Below are 22,324 nucleotides of genomic sequence, written 5' to 3'. Positions count from 1 at the left end.
TTAGTACCGAGCCTCATAAAATAAGAAATCATTAACATATTTGCTAAAAACATTAAAAAATTTGGAAAAATTTATAATATTTCAATTATTGCTTAATGCTAAAAAAATCATCAAAATAATTTCAACCTACTAGTTAGTTAAGCCAAATAGTTCTTGAGAGAATTCTGTATTCCATTGCATTTTCAAGAAACGCTCGCTAGGGGAAACCGTCCATCTATTGAGTCAAAAAGTATTATGATGAAGGAGAAGAAAAGGTCTCATTTTATGAGACAGACAGAGTTATGTATATGTATAAGTTGAGCAGTTTTAGCGTATTTATACAATTAGTGCAGTCACTGGCTGTAACAAATGCACGTGGGTGACGACCAGTTAAGCGGGATAAGTCAAATGTTTTTCCAGGGATATGTCAATAAAACAGTAAATCACAGCATGGAATTTGTAGGTGAGTACTAAATTAGGTGGGGGTAGTTATAAAATTCCGGCCGCCCTACGTTAATGTTAATTTTCGCCAAAATTCATCTACATTATGGGTTAATACTTTAATTACAGCCAGCAACGGTATCCACACTTAGAAAATAGAAACAAATTTACAAATCTTCAAATGAGAAACATTTGAATACTCATTTGTGCGAGCCAGTCAGGTGATGGAAACAATATAGTGTCAAAGTAACCTGTTAAATATGCTCAAAATGCTTAAGTTTACATACGTATAATTTTTGAATTGCTTGATTCCTAAAATTAAGACTTCCATTTTCAGATTCTGCGCATTGAAAACTATTAAATAGCAATAAAAAAAGCAATCATTCTGTGTCCACTAAGACTAACTTTAACATTTAATTTTGAACGTTAACCTTACACATATTTGTACACGAATAATTTTATTCTAATATTTCGAGAATATTATTTTAACAATTTCGCAAAGATGGAGAACTGGATAAACGAAAATTTATCAAAAATTTTAGATTTTCCAGTACCAAAGGAGATGGCCGAGTAAGAAAATTATAACAAAATATAGTGATATTCACTTGATGTGAATAATGATAATATTGACATATTTTTTCAGATTCCTAATGAAAATAGAAAACGAAAGGGATTTGGATGATTACTTGCAATCTTTTTTAGATTATACTAATGGAAAGCACAGACAATTTATTTCAGACTTCAAAAAACGACAAGGTTTATATTCTTATCATTCATGTAAATTATTGAATTATTGAATGCCTTTATCATTTCGGAACATTATTTCAGCTTCAAGCAAAGATCAAGCCAAATATAAGAAAGAAAATGATATGAATAATGGAAAGAAAAAGCAAAATGAAAAAAAGAAAGGAAAAGTGAAAGGAAAAGAGACCAAAGAAAATAAACAGGTATATGTCAACAATATTGTTTGAAATTTTTATTTTAGATTTATAATGCTACAGTAATACTACATGTTATTTATTTAGGTGCAAGAAACTATAAAAGTAGATAAAGTGGAAAGAAAGAAAACTAAATTTGTCAGTATATATTCTCAAGATGGCAATGAGAGAGAAATTTTATTAAAAGGTATTTTATTCATTAAGAAATTATTAACTATTAAGGGACTATAATATAGAAATTGACATAAAAATATTTTATTAGGTAGATACAAGTGTAATTGCGAAGCAAAGAGACATGCATTGATTAGTAACTGCCTCAATTGTGGTAGAATAGTCTGTGCTCAAGAAGGAGCTGGTCCTTGCTTTTTCTGCGAAGAACTTGTATGTTCTGAGAAAGAGCTAACTATTCTTTCTAGTAATACTAAACAAGCTGATCAGTTATACAATAAATTGATGAACCAAAAAGCTAACAAAAATCTGGAAGAATCAATAAAACAAAGAGATAGACTTCTCGAATATGATCGTGATGGGTATGCATTACATGTAATCTTGTATAATTTTTTCATGCAAGAATAAGGATATAGCTGTACTAATTTACAGAATACAATACACGAAAGTAATTGATGATGAATGTGATTATTATCAATCAAACAATACATGGTTAACAGAAAAGCAACGAGAAAAGTTACAGAAGTTGGAAGAAGAAATGCATGAAAGGAAGCATATGTCTCATTTAAAGAGAAAAATCTATGCAACTATTGATTTCACAGGAAGAGAGATAATTGAAGAGAAACAAACTGAGGATTTTGAAGAATTCAATGAAGAACATTTGCAAGATATATCTGAATCATTCAGTGAAATAGAAAATAGTAATAGTTGCCCAAATATAGAATTTACTCGCCCCAAGGTAAAAATATTGTTTTAACAAATAATTAAATATATTCATATCGTTATTATATAAAAGAAACATAATGTTGAATTCTAATTGTACAGTATGTGGAATCACATGAATTGGAATTGCGAACATCAAAAGTGAACATTTCTTCTAACACACGAAATATTATTCAAGACAAAGAGTATTTAGAAATGTCTGATCCTGGCTTATGTTTGAGCATGCACCAACCTTATGCATCTTTATTAGTGACTGGAATAAAAGTGTAAGTTTATAATATTTTAAACAGATTAATTCCAATATGAATATTTATATAAGAAAATTATATAATTTTATAAGAATACCTAACGCTTTATTACTATTATAGTCATGAAGGTCGTACATGGTACTCATCACATAGAGGAAGATTATGGATTGCTGCAGCATCTAAAATACCAACTAAGGAGGAAATTTCAACTGTAGAACAATATTACCGTGTTTTAAAAAATGGTTAGTATAAATTAGATTTATGAATAAAAAGTAAAATTTCACCTTAATTATATTGTAGTTTACAGATTATCACAAATTGCATTAATGTTTTACAGAAAAAATAATGTTTCCTGAAGTTTATTCAACTGGTTGTCTGTTAGGATGTGTAACAGTTACTGATGTTTTACCACAAGAGGAATATAGGAAATCTTACCCAGATGGAGAAAGTGATAGTCCTTATGTTTTTATATGCGAAAATTTTGTTGCATTGCCAATTAAATTTCCGATACAAGGAAAGCATAAAATTTGTAAGTATTTCTTCATTTTTAGTGGTGCACTTTTTATTAAAAATAATTCTTATGATCCTTATTATAATTTATAGATAAATTAGACCAGAAAATCCATCATGCTGCTTTAAAGATGCTAGATAAATGTACAAAAAATATACGTTAAATATACAAAGTAGTATATCTGTTATTGTTCCAGATGTAGCTTTTTTTTAAAGAATTCCTCTGGTTCACTACTTTTGCACTTCGCATCCAACCTCAATCTCTTTATTATTACGTTATTTCTTCTTTCTCTTCTTCTGTACCTTCAGAACCTTTTTTATTTTATTTATCATTTTTATTTCTCTTTTTCTTATTTCTCCTCTTCTCATCGAAAGTTACCTGAATTTTCTTCTACATTTCTACTAGCCTTTGCTTCATTCTATATCTATTATTGTTAAAAACAAGCAGTGCAATATTCATATTTGTTTTAATATTAAGTTTATATGTATATAATATGAATATTACATAACTTTAATATTTTAGTACTAAAAAATAAAGTACATATTTTGCATAATCTATATTAAATATTATTTATTATCTGTACATAATATAATATATTACAATGTACACATAGCTTGCAATATATTACAATAACTATTACAAGACATACATATATCCTTTTTACATTAACTGTTTATTTTATTATTCACTTATTCCTTTTACGTGCATTCAATGAAAAAATATTAGCCGTTTTCTCTTATTTCCGTTAAAATATCAGACTTTAGTAAACGTTAAAAGTAGATATCAGTAAAGTTATTTTTACATTTAAACAGTTTATATATTTGAAGTACAAAGAGAACATTTTTTATCGAAACATGACGTTATAAAGTTTATTGTTCTGTTATAAATTTTGGAATTCATAGTAAAAATATTTTGAAGATAATAGCAAGGAATTTCTCTTTTATAAATCCTGGCAAAGCGTTTATAATTAAAAATAAGAAAATTACAAATTAAATGATTAAAAGTTTTAAAACATCTATAATATCATCTTGCAATAATTACTATGCTAAGAAGACTCTAGAATATGTAATTTATCTTTTGCAACAATTTCAACAAATTAAAGGTATCGAAAACAAAACTTTGTACTTACAAACTAATCCAAAGTTAAATAAAGCTATAACAACATATTATATGCAATGAAAGAGCACTCAAATTATCATAAATAGATTGATATGTAAAGACTATAATATGTATGGCTTAAACTAAATTTGTATTGTTTCAAATAAGGTACAAATAAAATTTTAAAAAAAATGTATATTTAATATTACATATTTTATGAATAGCATTGCAGCATTGGGAATGTATAAATAAATATCAAACTACGAAAAATAAATTTCAGTATAAAATTAACAATTGCACAATACGATTTTTAAATTGAAGTAATCAAAACGTATCAACAAGATATATAGATTCAAATTACATGTTTATTAATCTGTATACTGTGCGATCTATCAATTATCATTTAATTTGCATTTGTTTTCTAAAGGTACACAAATATTATAATTTGACAACAATATTGTCCAGTTAAAACAAAAGGTGATGTAAACAATAAATAACATTACCATTATAAAATGGAAGATGTTATTAATATTTCTCTTTTTCTCAATTCAGATAATACAACAACATGCAATATCTCTAATTGCTCCACAATCAAAAAATAACTTTTACAATTAGTTTTAATAATATTCTTAATTTTGTAATATTAATTTAAATAAAAATTAATAAAGAAAAACAATGCATTATATATAAAATATAATTTGATGTCGTATATATCTGTGTGTGTACATATGTATTGTACAATACACGTTAATATTTCTTTTTTAAATAACAATCCAATATATTCAACAGATAATTTTTTTGTTAAAATACGAGTTTTCTCTATGGATATAATATATACGTATACGCTATAGAATAAATAGTTTTTACTTGATTTTAATAGTTTTTACTACACAAATTGATAATAATTTTTTACTAGATTAATTTTTAATATCAAAAATCAAGTCAAATGTATACATAAATAGACTTTTAATAAAAGTGTTAAATAAAATAAAATTTTATAAAACAAAGTCATATATTAAAATAAAACGAATAAAAGAAATAATTTTATACAGCAAATAAGGGAAAGACCAGAAAAGCAAATTTTGTTTAATTTAAATTAACAGAAAATAATATCCACACACAAATTAATGATAGGCCACCAGTGTATGTACTATCGTAATACTAATGTACCCATATCACAAATCTATTCAAACAAGTTTAAATAAATAATTTCATATTTCTCCCCTACCATGTTATACGCGCTTTATGAAATTCTAAATTCGATTAATATAATAATACCCTTTAAAATTTGTTCTCTAAATAAAGCAATCAAGAAAAATTGTTACTACTTATATCAGCTATTTTCAGCATTATAAGTACTAACATCTTTTTCAAACATTTCAAATATTCTTCTTAGGACAATATCGAGCATCCGGGAAATGTATACTTACCACTTCCTTTTTTTAAATTTCAGACACATGGAAAACAATGGAATATGATATTTGTTTCGAACAGTTAAATATCTAAATATAAGTAGGTGAATCTTTTAAACTGATACCACAAGCATCACAGACCGAGACATTTTTCTCGTTTACTAATGTACATCGTGGGCATTCTTTTCCACCACTTGCTAATGGTTTATCCTCGTTTCCTTTGTGCCTAGACTTTCCACACATCTCACAAATTTCCTTCGATGAAGAATTAAGATAGGTGCAAGTAGCACAATTCCAATTCACAGCTTTATCTTCTGTTTCATTTCCTTTTTCCGAGTGAGAAAGCTCTAAGTTCTTCAACGTATCCGCGATTTTTACAATTTGATCCGCCGATCGATGTGAACGTTGAATTGGAAGCGTCTGACTACCATGTCTTTTTTCATTACTATGAGGAGATGATTGACTTTCTGAAGATGCATCGTGATATCTATTCGAGTCCATTAAATCGAAGGAAGAAGACTTCTTTTTGAAGGGTAATGTATCGTGATGATGATGTCGGCCATTTGTCATAGACGAATCGATGTCATTCACATCGGTTCTTCCACTCCTCCTTTTTTCAGAGCGATGTATACTATGTTTCTCATCGTTATCATTTTGTTTAAAAGATTTTTGTTTACTCAATCGGGACTCGCATTCCCGTTTGTGTAAAATATCTTCTCGATTACCAAGATCTTTAGAATAGCCTAAACTTTCTAAATTCCTATACACGAAGTCCCAAGAGTCATAATTGTTCCTTTCACCGACCGATTTTGCAGATTTTCTATCGATTTTTCCGTAATCGTAATGGTTTCCATCACTAGATTGTCTTCTATAAAAATCTACTTCCTCCAAATCTGATATTCTATGAGATATCTTTCGATTATGTAATTTATCATAATTTGCAACTGAAACCGGCATATCAACCTCAATTAGTCTACCCGTTGGTACTCTTGTATATCCTGGCATTGTAGTATAATACGGATTGACTCCACTCATATATTTATTACCATGTGGTAAACATCCATAGGCACTACATCGATTTCCAAAACTGTGATCTACTGGTTGAAAATATTTGTAAGTTCCAGGTATTGAATTTGTATCTTCGATATACCTGTATTCTGAATGACAAGCAGGCATTGATGTATTGTAACTGGGAGGCATAATGTGATAAGGAATTGATGGTGATACCGCATCCACACATGTAGTTTGCGGATAATGATAATCCCTATAATTCTCCGCTTTTGTTCGAGTTTGATGCATTTTCTCAAGAAAACGATAGTTCAATGCTCTGATTGCTTGTTCTGGTGTACCAACGTGATTTTCCCGAAATTCTAATACTTCTAACCACGAGATACTATAATTCTGTGAAACATTCTCCCATATTTGCTTCAAGATCTACATTTGAAATTGTATCTCTTTTATTTAAGCGTATCTTTATAGAAAAAGTACTATAAAAGTATCATAATAAATATTCTTACCTGACATTCAACAAAAGCAACTATTGCATCTCTGCTTACACAAGATACTTTATCAGGGTCAATAGGACCCTCCAAAGTAAGCACTCCTAACCCTGTATGTTTGTATCCCATTTGTTCAAACATTAATTCTGCTCCTATTAAATTTGCTTCTACTTCATGCTTATAATATCCACTATAAGTCTAATATAAAGAAAAGATTAATTAATTGAATATTTTTATAGCTAGAAAAAAGCAATGTAAAAGATTACAAAAATATTAACCTTTAATGTTCTATATTCTCTTCTCCAAGGCTGAGCCAAAAGATTGGCAGCATATAAAGAAATAGCACTCCAGGCAGTTGCAGCTCTATATCCACTAAAATCTTGCAATGTGGCTGCTGATCTGTGTAATATATCTGCGGTTTCTTGAAATACATATTTATTTTCATTTGGAACAAGGCAAAGATTCTCTTTAATAAAACCTAAAATACAGAAAATTGTTAAATATTAAGCATTCAATATTGTTACATATTTATTATATATTTACCTTCAAGTTTATGACGCTGTTGTAATTTTAAAGGACTATCGTCTGTTTGTAGATAAACCAAATGGCTTTGCTCTAATTTCATGCTAATTTCTTGCAATCTATCCTTGCCTCTTATTATTAAGTCATTTGCCATTTTTATCACTGCAACAATATACATTTCTGGTCACTTGTATTTTCTATATGTCTAAATTTGTCCAAGTTATTTCACAGAAACAAAACATTTAGAAAAAAAACAGTATTTACATGTTTAATGTAGGATACTTAAAAATTTGAATAGTTAAATAGTAATATTATTCAAAATGAAACACAAATAAAATATCAGTGAAAAGCAGAAACGAGCTTAAAGATGTCATTCAGAAATAAACATCTTTCACACCTATTACAAAACCGTCTAGAAATGCAGTTTTAGATCAAATTCTTGATTCAAACTATGGCTAGCTCCAACCTAAAAATAAATCCTATATTTAGAAGCACCGCTACAGTGTTTACTCCAGGAGCTACCATAATATATTCTCTATTTGGAAAATGCTCCATCTCATGTAGAAACGTTCATCGAGCTTTTCATTATATATCAAAAACATATTATTCCACTTCATAAACAATAAATATTTTTCTTTACAACTTTTTTCTTGGTTATGTTCAAGTTACATCAAGAGCATGAAACAAACATATGCTAGAAAGATAGTCGTCGATACAAAAGCTGCGTATAGAGATATCACATAGTTATCACCACGATTCATGTTCATTTCGGGCAGCTATAGTTGATCTCACAGATGACAAAGTCATAGTTAATGTTATTGTTTACATTAAATTTACATCCAAATTTTTTTATACTATAATTTAGTGGATAATTATAATAACAATAAAAAACACAAAAAATGATGACAGATATGGAAGAGGCAGAAGCAAGAGAACTTCAATTACAAATTGAGAAACGCGATAGGTAACTTTCTGCGTTTCACATTATTTATTTATTTTACAATTGTTTGTAAACATAGTCACACTTTACAATTACATATAAAATTCATTTATTTATAATTGTACACAACTATGAGTATCGATAATATACATCACATTTTCCCAAAATTTTATAGTAAAGAAGTTGAATTCGACTTCAAAGTAGCTGTGAAGAAATTAGCAGAAGGATTTTTAAATCAATATCAAGAACAGTGGGAACAAACTGAGAAAAAACTTGATGAAGTAAAGTAAGTAGAAGTAAGAAATATAAATATTTCCTGATTTTATGTTTCTTGCTATTTTTGTTTAGAAATAAGCAAGAGACTTTGCTCGATCAGATGCAAACTGAGAACAAAAAACTTCAAGATGTTTTTGATGATGTTAAGCTAAATGAAACGGCAAGTATATTGATATTGAAATATAAATTTCATTTTACAGAAATTTTTGATATGAAAGAATGGCCTAAAACATAAAATATATAAGAGAAATATGTATTATAGTTTCAGATGATTAAAGTTAGTCAAGGTAAATTAATATCAATGAAAAAAGAAATGGTTTCCATTCATGAGAGGACATTCAGATTAAAAGTGAGTTATAATATTTATGTACTATACATATATATTTCTAATTTACTATTATTTATGTAATGTACACATTATATTTGTGTAGAAACGAGCGTCAAGGTTGCAGCAGATAATACAGAAGGAGGCCTTAAATAGAGAGCAACAACGAGAGCAAGAACTTCGTCGGGAACAAGAATTAATTGGTAAACCAGCGATAAGTTAAGAAAAACCATTATCTAGAGAGATAATTAATATCAGCAAAGACACATAAACATATAAGAACAGATTGTACTTATACACACATCATGCTAAAATGTGTGTCTAAACTTAGTCATTGATTTTATTGTGTAATATAACTTATACATACATATTTTTATACATTACCAAACAATTTCCCATTGTCCATTAGAGTCACATTTCTCAGTACCTTTACATAAATAATTAAATGTTGTTCTAGTAGGAAAACCAATGATTTCCCTATCTTCTTGTATTCTAAATGTGTATGTCGATTCATATGTTCCTATAAAATATCTACAAAAGGATGCAAATAATACATTATTCCTATTCATAATATAAAACATGAGATATATTATTGTTAATTCTTACCTAGCGTGGGAACTAATTATTTGGTCAATAATTGCAACTCCGCCGTCTTTAAATTTACTTAATACGTAATCTGATGAAATAAATCTAAGAACTGTATAATTAGATAGGTACTGTTTGAGTTCACTGAATTCTAAACAAATTGATATGATTAATAGATATGCCCGTGTATCAATCTCTTAAGGAAGTTTCAGTATGATTTACCTTCTTGTGTTGCATCTGTTGCAACAAACAAAGATTTTAATTGGAGTTCATCTAATTTATTTTTTAACTGAGAAGCAGCAGACTGTATTGTTGGCACTGTTGAAGGGCGACCAATTAAAAAATCGCGTCTTCTTAAATGGACTGATAAATAAGGTCCTCCAACTGCATTCCTTATACCCTATAATTAGAAAAAGGTTGTATTTTATAATTTAAATCTTTTTATTAACTTAAGTGAAATTAGATACTTTTTCTTTAGTCCAGTCATCTGGTCGTTCAGTCTTATCATGCTCATTTGTTGAATTAAGGAAAGTTTTTCTATATTCATTAGCAATATTATATAGTTCAGAATTATATCGCATACTACGTCTAGCTTTCCAATATTCTTTTGTACCATAAAAGTCATGTAATGCAATCTCCATGTGATCAAACATTATAGACCTATCATAATAATTAAATTAGTTGTAAAAGATATTGTACGTGACATTTGAGTATTGTTAAACAAATTTTATATTTTCTTACCTATAAACATTAGGTTTCAGATTTTGTTTAAGATCAGATGTCATACCATGAAATTTAATACACTTAACAACTTTAGAAGTTATATTATGATATCCCCAAAAATATCCAATATATTTTTCTGATTCTACTTTATGAAATTGTAATGATTTATCATCACATTCTATTATTTCATTTTTATCTTCAAATTTACCTGTCCTGAACATTTCTTCGTCGTTTTGTAAAATATATACAACATCAAGATGTGTTTCATTATTTTCCGAAGGATATTCTGAAAATGCAAATCTCTATTGATTATATTGTTCATAATAAATAAATGAAATTTTATACCTTGTAAAAACTGACATATTTCAATAACTGGTATATATTTTTGTAAACTTGAAATGTCAAAAAACAGACTCCAAGGCAATTGTGTTTGATATCCTATGTGTTTACTACGCCAATGATACAAATCACCTGTAAAAATAGAATAAAAATAAAATGATGCAAAAACTACTTGTACATTATAAAATTACCCCATGGTGGCAAAACTAATTGCCATTTAAAATCTTTTTCTTGCTTGATTAAATTTTTTATAAAAACTGCAACACGAATAAAAACGTCCCTTCTTAAGTTAAATCCTTCCGGAGGATTAACATCGTAGAGTATATAACTGAAAAATCATTATCTATGTAAAAAATATTAATTTTAAGGCGATATATATATATATATACAATAAAGAAGTAAGCTCAGACCGATTTTGCGAGTAACGTGATTGAACGCTGCATTTATTGTTAGTTTCTCCATGTTCATCTGGTATATCACAAAATTCATTTGTAACGATATTTTGTGTAAAATTAATCAAAAGTAATATAAAACACAATACTCTTAAAAATAACATATTTTACATTTTAAGGTTATATTTTACATGTTACGATAGGTCAAGAACACTTCAAACATTTCCGGAGTAATATAAGAAATATTTTGTATTGTATAATGAGTTTTAATAAAATATATAATAAATAAATTTGTATTCAATTTTTATCCTTTTTCAAAAAAACATTTGCTTTCTAAAGAATGAGATTAAGGATAGTAAAAAAACAACAGTAATAACAACAACATTGTACAGCTTGATTTTTGTTATACACGAATTACAGACTTAAATCTCCCTTATTCCAAAATGGTTGTTGATGGGTAGATTACAATTTGCTAATTCAATTGATAATAATTATAATAATGATAATAATAATTATTATTTATCGTCTTATACAATATTTATAATTCATAGTTCAGTTAACATAGTTTCTGCCCCCTTATACAAGTAGGGCTGTTATGTTACATTTACTGTGACTCATTTCCCATACTTTTTCATTTATCCTATTAAAGTATACACTTAGCATATAAAAATTACAAGGACAATTTATATTGGTAATGGTAGTAGCTGTAGTTGTAGTAATAGTTATGATAGTGGTAGCAGTAATGGTAGTTGTAGTAATAGTAATAATTATAGTAGTAGCACTAGCAGCAGTAATGGTAGCAATAATAATATTATCATTATAATTATTTATGCGATAACTATGCTCTGTTATCGTCCCCATTTTCCATGATTTTTTTTTAGTACTTTTCACACGCGCGTATACTTGTATTATGAAATCTCAGATCCAATTCTTGGTTGCTTAAGACTCCAAGTGTACTGTGGGCACAGAAAGTTATCCACTGTCCCTGTCAAAATTTGTGCCACGTTGTGATTCTTTTTAAATGTGTGCTGTTTTATAGTTTCTTGTCACATTCTGTTAGCAATGACATTAACTGGTAGTAGAATTCTTAGTCTGCAAACATTGGTACATATCATAATACTGAATTGTCATTATAATAAATATAACACGAAATTCATTTCTATTATACTAATTCCCCTCTTGTTTTGCATCTCCATATGAATTCTCTATTGTTAACATCACAGCTAAAAAGTTGCTTTATGTTAACAGGAAACACACTATTTTACATTCGATATAAGAAACGTGAAGTAGTACATGATATTTAAAACTTTTAAAAAGAAAAAAAGGGCAAATGGTTTATGCATTAATCGCACAGTGCACTCATTCAGATATATGGTATTATTTGAATAGTCCATCACTTTTTTCACACGCACACTTCATTTCCATATTTGCCACAGTTTTATACATATATGTATATATACACACGTATATACATGTGCGTTTATGTATATATATGTATATTTATATTTGAAATGATATTTAAATTTCTAGCAAACATTTTAAGTTTCATTATTTGCAATAATGAAATAACATAATGTCTAATATTTGTTTTCTATTTATTTTTCAAAAAAATTAAAAATATCTTAAAGAAATAAATAATCATGTAAAGTGATTTGCAAATGCTAGAAACAATATTCCTTTATACTTTTCAAGTGTAAAATTATTCTGAATATAGAATATATAACTTAAGTAAATAAAAATTTCATGATAAATGAATAAGTACAAATTTCATAAAAAACTGATTTATAAGAACAATATAAAGTTTAACTAATCATTTTAGCGACCATCTTCTGATAATAATTAAAAAATTTATTTCTTTGTGCACTGTGTACCATACTATACATACATATATATAAAACACACACAAATATATGTATGTATAGTTTTATACTACTTCACATTTAGAAATATTTCTGACGATTACCTGCTTACTAGCACAATTGAAAATTTTTATGCTGGCACAATTACCTGAGAGTCCAGGTAAAATAGTCAGATATAAATAAAAATCAGTATAATTACATATTGATGATTTATGCACTTGTACAGAATCATCGCATACAAGACAAACATTTTTAAATGATCTACAAATCTCTTGGGTTTTGATTTATCTTGTAGTTGATGCTTCTGACAAAAATATTACATAAACCAAATATTTTCTTTTCATTTAAAATGGGCCCAACCCATGCACTTGTTGCACACACAATTTTTTACTTTGATCGATTTCCTTTGCTCCTGAATAAATTTATTTGAAATATTTGTTGCATATTTACTACTGGGTTGGCAACTAAGTGATTGCGGATTTTGTCATTAGGTGGTATTGACAAAATCGGCAATCACTTAATTGCCAACCCAATATTATTCTTTCCAAATTACTGCAGCAATCTAATCTAAAAATTCCATCATATAGATATATTCCAACAAAATTTACTATAATATTCATTCAGAAGTAAAGTAATTGGATATTTAATAGCGATTTAACATTTGTTATTATTAGGATTGTAGTATATTTACCTGCATTGGGCTTTGCAATAAAATGTTAAAAAAATTACAGGGATGTTAATAAATAATTCGTATATACACAGGGAAAGATATATACACATACACACTCACACACGTACGCACGCGCTAACATATGTACAATAACTAGCATTAACACACACAAACATATGTCATACAAAAATCCAGAATAACGTTAAACTTGTTCTTCCGGCAGTTCGGCCGAATTGAGCATACAAAAAGAGTGTACGAAAGAAAAGATACATTGTGAAATAACACATAATACAGACTGTTACATCACAATATTACATATGTTTTACGTGCATGTTTTTACCATGTATTAGCATGTATATTTCGTCTAAGAACCAAAAATGAATTATACAGAAGAACAATATTTCGTTTAATGTAATTTCATTTCCTCTATACTTTTTACAATCTTATGATATGTGTAAACTGATAATAAAGAAACTTAAATATTATAAGTGTCTTTCTTTAGGTATTGATAATTTGTTATACAACACATAAAGCTGTTACATTTAAACAAAACAGTTTGCTCAGCATTGCTGAAGACAATATTTAATATTCATTGTTTTGCTTCTTCATCAGCATGTACACTCTAAAAGGGTATAATACATATCCTTTTATGGGCATAAATTTGTACCGAATAGAAGAAATTCGAAAGCAAAACAAATCCTAAGTTTAAGCAGTTGTTCATTATTTTTTGGTAAAAACATTACGTATATAGTAGATGCTATTAGTTTTGCTTATTCAAGCTCTATTCGATACCGAGCAGTCGGAGGCTGGATTCAGGCAAAATTTTTTCGTATCTATGTATATATTTATAGTTAAATACATAGAAGGCGGCAAAGCTGCTACATATCGAGTCATGATTTACATATATGCGATTATGAATGTGGCTGCTTTTTGGAAGGTTTGCTTTTATTTCTTTTCCTTGGAATGTCCATTGACACTATTAACTAGCGTACATTAAAAATAAGTTCAGTCATTTACACATACTGCAGACACTTCCGAAAGGGAGAGACGGCCATTCTGTTTCACAAAGTGACTCAGTTTTGTATATCTATTCATTTGTACAAATTAGTTCTGTACAATCGTGTAGCATTACATTAGGATTAAAAAAGGGTATACATTGTAATACTATTGTAGAAATGTTTTACCTCAAATAAACTTTTCTACTAGTATTTTGGAGATTGTTCAGTGTAACTAAAATAACTAAACGCGTGTGCAGTTCCGAATTATTAATCGTTGTTTTTTTCTATATTCCGATAATCAGTTTTCTTTAATAACTAAATAATATAATTTGCATGTGCAAACGTTTTTACTACGACGAGTTATCTTTCAACACAATATCAACAAGAAATTCGGACTTAACATCCCCCGAAAAGAATTAGCCGACGATTAAAAATCATAGGATCAGTTATTAAAACATTTATATAAAGAAACAGGAGCGTACCACCTTGTCTCAGTATTGAGGTAGCGTAACGTTGCTTTGGCTTAGCGAGTCTTTCTGATTATCTAGAAATATTTCAACTGATCGGTGGTACTTAGAAAAGAAAAAGATTTCTACACGCTGAAGAATGAGACTGTACATTATGATCTTTACATGTAAGACATATTTTGATCTTCCTACTGCGTACATATATGTCAAGTGTCAACGTTACATTCTTGTACACACGTGTACGACTGTGCAATCATCGTACTGCATTGTAATTTCTTTGGTAGAAACTATTTGGTACGTATGCGCCCATTCGGAAGGTCGTGCAGAGCAATGAAGTTACAACGAATGAACAGCTCGCAGGGGGTAGTTCACAGGGAAACAAACATCAACAACGATTCCTCAAGTATCAACAACATTAACAACATCCCATTATAACTTATCATCATTATTGTGATCGTCTCTATCATGACCAGTTTTATCATTACAGTCACTGTCGTAATCTCAGTCTTTCGCCACACCTTCAGCCTGATAACATTTTGTAATGAGTAATTATAATTATCATCGCAATCATTGTCTTCAGCAACATCGTCATTACTGTTAAATAATATTTATGGCCATTGTTAGTGTATTTTTTTGCTGTTCTTGTTATGGCCATTTCTTCTTTATTTCATTTTTTCTTTCTTTTACCTTGTGACTTTTTATTATATTTATAACGCTCTTCATCTTCGTGAATTCTTTCTCACTATCGATCGAGTCTACTAATAGTCATTCCTGGAACTTTGAAACAAGATGTTAAGAAATACTTGCAAATGAACTATCGACATGAAATTCTTTTCTTTGAATGAATAAAAAATGCTAGAGAGCCGAATGAGACATGATTTCCTTATGATTAAACAAAATAAAGATAGTATAACGATATACGTGACTGATCGATAGAGTTCATTATCAATTAAAGTTACAAAGTTCCTTAATTTTATAACACCTACTAACTTTGCGTACATGTACTTATACATTGCGCGATTATTTTGGTATAAAATGTCCGTTCCTTAGTTCACGATAAATAAAAAGCAGTTCCTTTAAACACGTCCATGCAACCGGTTGTCTGATAATTTTCTAATTACGATAGTTGCTTCGGTGTAATTCTTTAATATATTACGTGTTTATATGTGATCTACAAACATTTAAAATTCATCGAAATAACAGAGGAGGACAAGTATTCCAGCGCTCCTTCTGTATGAAGTAATATGTGTGTGTGTGTGTATATATATATACACATATATATATAATATATATATATGTATATATTGTTTTATATATATATGGCTTATTAGGTCACTGTCTTATAGATGCAGAAATATAGAATGCAGTCTTTTCCTTGTACATAAATAGTTTCCTCGAGAGCAATGGCACTAATATAATTTTGGGGATTTTTATTTTGTGCGGTATGTGGTATTATCAAAATAGACAGTTGTTTTATAACTATTTGTTACATAGTATAAGTACATAATATAGTATAAGAAATATGCAATTACGTCCTGAAAATGTTTACGAACTACCATGATATTCATTATTCCGAAAGCTACAAGTCTTGCTATTCTTAAGAAATCGAGGTGAAATTAGACAGAATTATTGTCGTAATTACCTATAACTGATTCTTTGGGCTTTCGAGGAAAAATATATTTCACGATTCCCTGACCGCTCACTACATTTCAGTATCTATATGAGAGTAATTGATTCAGAATTATTATTTTTTATCCGAAATCCGTAACAAGCGGTTTATGAAACATACGCGACATAAAAATTGATAAAACGTTTTAAATTTTCTCCTTGAACATACAATAAATCACCATTTTCTTTTAACAGATTATGTCCGATCGTGTTTTCATATCACCGCGTGTTACAGTTCTTAACAGTATGAAGATACCCTTAGAATGATACTTAAAGCTCTTACAACTTTTACAACACACTTGCATACAGAGAGTAGTAATAGCTGGGGTTTTGGACTAGACGTGATGTGGTTGAAGATGAGGCAGCCTGCTAGACGAGTTGGATCAGGATTTCATACTATTCGCTTCATCGAGTCGCCTTTCTGTTCCTACTGTTAATAAATTTGCGAACTCCATCTCTAACAACTGCCGAGCCTGTTGAAGTACAGAAAAATGGTAAAAATAGTAAAGATAGTAAAGATTATATATAATTTTTAATCTCTGATAACTATATAGCAATACATTAAACTAAAACTTACTTGTGTGTTTTGCGTTGGAATTTGCAAAGCTAGAGCAAAACTATTCGCGTCGAAACTTTCATCGAGGGCTATAAGAGCTCCATGTACCCCAGATTCTAAGAGGTTGTTACCGTATTCCTAAAAATACGAAATTGTGTTTTATCATCATTACAGTATGAATGATTTATAAAATGGAAAGCAGTAAAAGGAAGTTACTTTCAGGCCGATAGATTGCACCCATCTTATAACACGATCATTACTCCATACAAGAACATCGACGTTCGCACCTTCCGCCATTCGTCTCCTTTCTTCTAATTGTTGCCTATCATAATTTAATCGCTTTAAACACGAAATGCCATATTGCAAGCTTGTTCTGTAAAAATAAATAAAATTCGGATCAGATCAAGGGATCTAAAAATCACTATTAAACATGAATTTTTGTTTTTAATGATTTATCACCTGTGAAAACTATCAACCATTCTAAGTTGACCACGAAGGTCCTTTTTGGTAAGGTGATCCAACATTCTAGCATCAACAAGGCACTCCATGAAAGTGGACCGATACTGTGGCAAACCAAGACTTGGAAGCCAAACATTACCAATCCATTCGTGGTTCATATCTCCAAATGCTAAGGTTGTGCGAGAAGTTTTTGGTGCTGATGGACTTGTAAGTGACACCATTTCTTGAATAGCTAACCGTAGTTTCAATCGATGTAGAGGATTACTAAGAATAAAAATTATTACATTAAATGTTAGTGATTTTATATTGTATGGAACTCCATCATGCTTGTCATCCAAAATGTGCAGAATGTGTTAAATAACTTAATTTCGTACCTTATACCAATTTCACGTTGAATTTCGGTATCACTAAGAGCACTCATTATGGCACCACTTTTGACATTTGCCCGGCAAGCTGCAACATACCACGTTGGCATGCCCACCCAAAGCTCAAGCCAAGCTACTACAGTTGGTCCATTCCATAGAGCAAAAGGTGTTCCAGCTTTCATTGCCTCTGCCAGAAGTTCGTGTCGTGAGGAATCTAACATACTTCCAAACATACTTGGACTGAAAGAAAATTAGTGCTATAACAATTATATTCATTAATTATTTAAATTATGAATATATTTTTAGTTACATATATGTACCTTTTCTTTTTTCTACGATCAAAATCGCTTTTACTGCCCATAGTGCCAGCAACAGAAACATTATCTCCATAATCAGGATCTGCAGGTGTATTTGCTCCTCCCATACCTGGTATATCTCCAGGCATTGGTGTATCTTTCCCCTTGATCTGTAACCAAAGTTCTCTCTCTGATTTTTCTCATTTTTCTTATTTAGTTATTTGGTTATTATCTTACATAATTAAAATCTGCATTACCTTTTCTTTCTTGCTGAAAAATCTACCAAGACTGCTCTTAATGCCTTTCTTCTTTTGAGCTGCAGCTACTGCTGCTGCGGTTGCTGGACTCATGGTAGATTGCATGTGCAAATGCGAACTAGACAATTGTCCAATTGGCAATCCAACACCAGACAAGTTGTTCTTATGCAAACTGTCCTGGCTGCTATGACGTGAGGACAATGGGGAAGGGGGAGTCCCAGAATTGAGTGCGCCGTTGTTATGTTGCCCATGCCTGCTGCATGGAGCGCTAATCTAGTTTCTATTTCTACTCTAAATAATGCATTCTAGCCCACAAACTATCAGACTTATATCTTTTTTTCTATGCTGTATGTACCTTCTATATCATTTTTGTGATCTGAATTTATTCAAATTATTTTCAGATCTTTTTCAAGATACATCATCACACTAGACAATCAAACAACCAAATTAATAACAGGATTCTCTAAACCATCTGTACTCTTCAATATTTAAAGCATAAAGAGATCAATGTTTTAAATTACGTGAGATAAGATATGATCAGGGAACTTACCGAGCCAAGTGAATTGCATTACTTAAAAGACTTTTAGCAGTGATATATGATTGTGCTTATACATGATAGTACATGAGCATAAGCACAAATACTATTTAGCTTCGAATAATATATGTGATATGATTTTTTATTCCAAATTGCGTATTTTCAATGTAAATGATATTCCTAATTGAGTCAGATTAAAGCATTCAAGTTTTAATTTTGTACTATTCAAGATATCTACAACTGATAATTGTACTACAAACAAATAACTAGTAAACTAAAGAAGAAATGAAGCAATATCAATATCAGTTTTGGAAATTCGTGAAAAAATATCATTATATCACAATCCAATATCTTATACATATAAAAACAATATAGTATCATATGAAAGAATAAAAAATATTTCTTTCCAAGAACGTCCAAAATGATAAATTATGTTTGGCAAAATAGTGAAAAAACAGTTGTAATACCTACTCAGTATTACAGGGAAGGCATAGAAACCTGAAAATATAGCTGATCACTGCTTATGAGATGGGATTGTCATAATAAGTACCGTTTAAAGACAAAGATATAGAAAAACCGCCTTATCTATGAATTCTATTGAAACAATTATAATCTTTTATTGAGATAATGAAAGTTAATTAATTAATTAATTAGTTAATTGCATCTATTGGATCCATCTATATCTTTGCACCTATTTCTTAGAAAACAACCTTATTCGCGCAGGAGATTCAGACGCGACGTTAACTCGATGCAATTCTCTTGGCTGCCTAAATTCCCTCGTTTGTTTGAGACAGCGATGTCTGTCGTGAACTGGGCAGGCTTGAATGTATGATGGATGGAAGAAGCTAATATCAGTTTCTTCCAGGGACTCATTTCTATCAGATCTATCAGTCGGTTCGTCCGTACCACTGTGCTCGAAAATTGGGGCTGTAGGCATAAATATGTGACATCTTGCATACTATTCATTGATCATACGTTTCTTGTAATAAGAAATTATAGTTAAAAAATAGAAATATCCATAATGAATTTTGCAATACAAAAGTATCTATAATTATCAGTCCCTACAACAATTTTTTTGTAAAAACCTAAGATCATCTTAGTAAATCCCTTTTTCCAAAAAAAGGTATAAAAAGGATCTGTTACCATCGATGTCACTTAGGTCGACTTCTAAGTTGTTCATTTCATGCCCACATGGGCCACTCAAATATGTCGTGCACAGCGGCATATGTTGCGGATTACATGCAGTACTACAATCTTTAATTAACCTGTGAGCAGGAAAACCACTGCTGGGAAATCCGGCTTGTCCAGTGCGTCTGGCAGCATAAACAACGCACAATGCTAACTACTTACAAAATAATTACTGAATTTTTGGCAATCCACCTCTATGTATGCAAGGACTTTGATAATTTATGTATTATTATTTAAGCATTAATCAATTGAATGAAATAGCATATTTACGATATTCAATACACATAAAAGACATCTTATTTCCCAACAAAAAACTTAGAGTCCTCATTATCAGAGATGTGGTTGCAAAAATTTTATTTATAATACATTATCATCGCTTTCTCAGATAGTGCTCGTGTAGTTCAAGCATTGGATCCACGAAGAAATTCGATGTTTGTTGATATCGATAAATTGAAAATTAAACACATACCTTCTGAGTTCCTCTTGACTGTGAGCAAGTGCCTGTGCTACTCGTTCTAGCCTGATCGATCGTGCAGTCAATGGTGAAGCTGCATCGCTACCACCACTTCCTGCACCACCAGTGCTGTCCCTTTCACTCACTGAATGCAATTCTTCGCCTGATAACTGCAACTATGATATGATATAAAAAATTATACATATGTCAATGCTACTGCCTTACACATGTCGAATTGTCATCACAATTATTTACCTGGCTCGCAGGAAGGGATTCCGAAAGTTGACCTGGACTAGCTAAAGAGGCAGCATATTGATGGAGATGCGCTGGAGACATTGATGCTGGTGCCTTCAAAATGATAAAAATATTGAAAATATATTTTAAAATGATTAAGGATTATAAAGTAAACGGTACTTACCGTATGATATTTATGTAAATAATCTCTGTTTGGACTATGATGCGATTTTGGAGTGGATCGTCCACTTAATGGTGGAGATGCCCGTTCGAGACTTCGTCCTCTGGCTAACAAATTCATATGTTCAAGACTACCAACCCTGGACTCCAACTCTTCGGCACGCGCTTCGGTACTTTGCTTTTCTTCCTTCATCAAAAGTGCACTTTGACATATTGATATATAAAATATGGTATAATAAATAACGTTTGATTACCTGGATTAATCTAATTTCATTATTAATTGCATCTAATTGTTCTTGTAACATTAATGCTAGTGTTTGAGCATCCGTATGTCCTGTAGGACTAATTACATCAGCTGCACAACTGAATAAACTTTCGTTATCTCCGTCACCTTCTGCATCACTAGAAACATCAAATGCTTGTTGTACATTTGCAAGGACATGAGCCTGCTGTAACTTTTCCCATTCTTGCTCTGCTAAAGTGCGCGCTACATAATTCTAAAAAATTGAGAGCGTGTTATTCAGAGTTTTCTATTATATATTTAATTTTTCATATACTAAAATCTAATCTGCTATGTGCTACCTTTGCTGGATCATCTTCGATTGCAGGTCGTTTACCCGTTCTTCTTGGTAAAGAATGAGTATCAAAACTACTATGACTTGCACTCCTAGAAAAGGAACCTGGATCCACTGCATTGGGGGACAAACTGCGAGTTAGAGCATCTGTTTGTTGAATATTGAACGCAATTTCTTGCTGAAGCATCTGCCTTTTCACGTTATCGATTTCAAGGCGAGCTTTCCCTAATTCCTTGACTATTTCGGCCTTCTCATTTTGAAGATCTTCCGCAATCTTCCTAGTCTTTTCCAGTTCTTGCGTGAGTGCGTTTTTCTCTTCTAATGCGTGCATCCTTTCTTTTAAATGTACTTGCAATCTTTCGTTAGATTCTGCAGAAATAAATCAAAGCTAATAAGCATAAGCATGTATTTGTTATCAGTAATGTAATTACTTTACACAATATA

The 22,324-nt window shown here is 30.3% G+C and overlaps 5 protein-coding genes across 22 annotated transcripts in view; 2 read left to right on the top strand and 3 right to left on the bottom strand.

The window, feature by feature from the left end:
• The first annotated feature begins 481 nt into the window (after window positions 1–481).
• LOC117243270 (activating signal cointegrator 1) lies at window positions 482–3,188 on the top strand. The gene is made up of 11 exons (XM_033510608.1): window positions 482–666; window positions 758–990; window positions 1,064–1,176; window positions 1,249–1,367; window positions 1,446–1,545; window positions 1,621–1,888; window positions 1,959–2,265; window positions 2,352–2,515; window positions 2,618–2,739; window positions 2,835–3,026; window positions 3,101–3,188. Exons 2-11 carry the CDS (start codon window positions 923–925, stop codon window positions 3,169–3,171), a joined length of 1,524 nt encoding a protein of 507 aa, XP_033366499.1. The 5' UTR covers window positions 482–666; window positions 758–922; the 3' UTR covers window positions 3,172–3,188.
• Window positions 3,189–5,550: 2,362 nt separating this feature from the next.
• On the bottom strand, window positions 5,551–8,210 carry LOC117243255. Of its 3 annotated transcripts, none has more exons than XM_033510585.1 (5): window positions 7,937–8,209; window positions 7,561–7,701; window positions 7,296–7,495; window positions 7,036–7,215; window positions 5,551–6,952 (listed from the first exon to the last, which is right to left on the bottom strand). In XM_033510585.1, the coding sequence occupies exons 2-5, from the start codon at window positions 7,691–7,693 to the stop codon at window positions 5,609–5,611; spliced, it is 1,857 nt and encodes a 618-aa protein (XP_033366476.1). In that variant the 5' UTR covers window positions 7,694–7,701; window positions 7,937–8,209; the 3' UTR covers window positions 5,551–5,608. The 3 variants fall into 3 exon arrangements, with proteins under 3 accessions (XP_033366476.1, XP_033366475.1, XP_033366474.1); XM_033510584.1 differs by having other exon boundaries at window positions 5,609–6,952; window positions 8,006–8,210; XM_033510583.1 differs by having other exon boundaries at window positions 5,609–6,952; window positions 7,804–7,941.
• A 90-nt stretch (window positions 8,211–8,300) lies between these two features.
• Window positions 8,301–9,658, top strand: LOC117243263 (biogenesis of lysosome-related organelles complex 1 subunit 6-like). The gene is made up of 5 exons (XM_033510598.1): window positions 8,301–8,503; window positions 8,655–8,765; window positions 8,828–8,915; window positions 9,018–9,104; window positions 9,187–9,658. The coding sequence occupies exons 1-5, from the start codon at window positions 8,439–8,441 to the stop codon at window positions 9,301–9,303; spliced, it is 468 nt and encodes a 155-aa protein (XP_033366489.1). The 5' UTR covers window positions 8,301–8,438; the 3' UTR covers window positions 9,304–9,658.
• On the bottom strand, window positions 9,355–11,412 carry LOC117243256 (GDP-fucose protein O-fucosyltransferase 2). The gene is made up of 8 exons (XM_033510587.1): window positions 11,138–11,412; window positions 10,919–11,055; window positions 10,734–10,859; window positions 10,407–10,674; window positions 10,133–10,325; window positions 9,888–10,065; window positions 9,687–9,816; window positions 9,355–9,611 (listed from the first exon to the last, which is right to left on the bottom strand). The coding sequence occupies exons 1-8, from the start codon at window positions 11,281–11,283 to the stop codon at window positions 9,461–9,463; spliced, it is 1,329 nt and encodes a 442-aa protein (XP_033366478.1). The 5' UTR covers window positions 11,284–11,412; the 3' UTR covers window positions 9,355–9,460.
• Window positions 11,413–11,606: 194 nt separating this feature from the next.
• LOC117243247 (liprin-alpha-1) overlaps window positions 11,607–22,324 on the bottom strand; it is a 42,052-nt gene continuing 31,334 nt past the window's right edge. For 9 of the 16 annotated variants that reach the window (XM_033510552.1, XM_033510553.1, XM_033510554.1 and 6 more), the window contains 13 exons: window positions 21,888–22,249; window positions 21,560–21,802; window positions 21,310–21,492; window positions 21,147–21,239; window positions 20,907–21,067; window positions 20,515–20,562; window positions 18,715–18,970; window positions 18,482–18,627; window positions 18,171–18,401; window positions 17,797–18,060; window positions 17,554–17,710; window positions 17,359–17,475; window positions 11,607–17,254 (listed from right to left, as the gene is read on the bottom strand). In XM_033510552.1, coding sequence (XP_033366443.1) covers window positions 17,165–17,254; window positions 17,359–17,475; window positions 17,554–17,710; window positions 17,797–18,060; window positions 18,171–18,401; window positions 18,482–18,627; window positions 18,715–18,970; window positions 20,515–20,562; window positions 20,907–21,067; window positions 21,147–21,239; window positions 21,310–21,492; window positions 21,560–21,802; window positions 21,888–22,249 — 2,351 coding nt within the window. In that variant the 3' untranslated portion in view covers window positions 11,607–17,164. The remainder of the gene's footprint in view (window positions 17,255–17,358; window positions 17,476–17,553; window positions 17,711–17,796; window positions 18,061–18,170; window positions 18,402–18,481; window positions 18,628–18,714; window positions 18,971–20,514; window positions 20,563–20,906; window positions 21,068–21,146; window positions 21,240–21,309; window positions 21,493–21,559; window positions 21,803–21,887; window positions 22,250–22,324) is intronic. The other 7 variants (XM_033510550.1, XM_033510549.1, XM_033510551.1 and 4 more) reach the window with 6 other exon arrangements.

Source organism: Bombus vosnesenskii, unplaced genomic scaffold (assembly GCF_011952255.1).
Source record: "Bombus vosnesenskii isolate JDL3184/JDL3185 unplaced genomic scaffold, Bvos_JDL3184-5_v1.1 scf7180000013265, whole genome shotgun sequence".
NCBI lineage: Eukaryota > Metazoa > Arthropoda > Insecta > Hymenoptera > Apidae > Bombus > Bombus vosnesenskii.
Note: the sequence above shows the minus strand (reverse complement) of the source record. Positions and strands in the feature narration are given on the sequence as shown.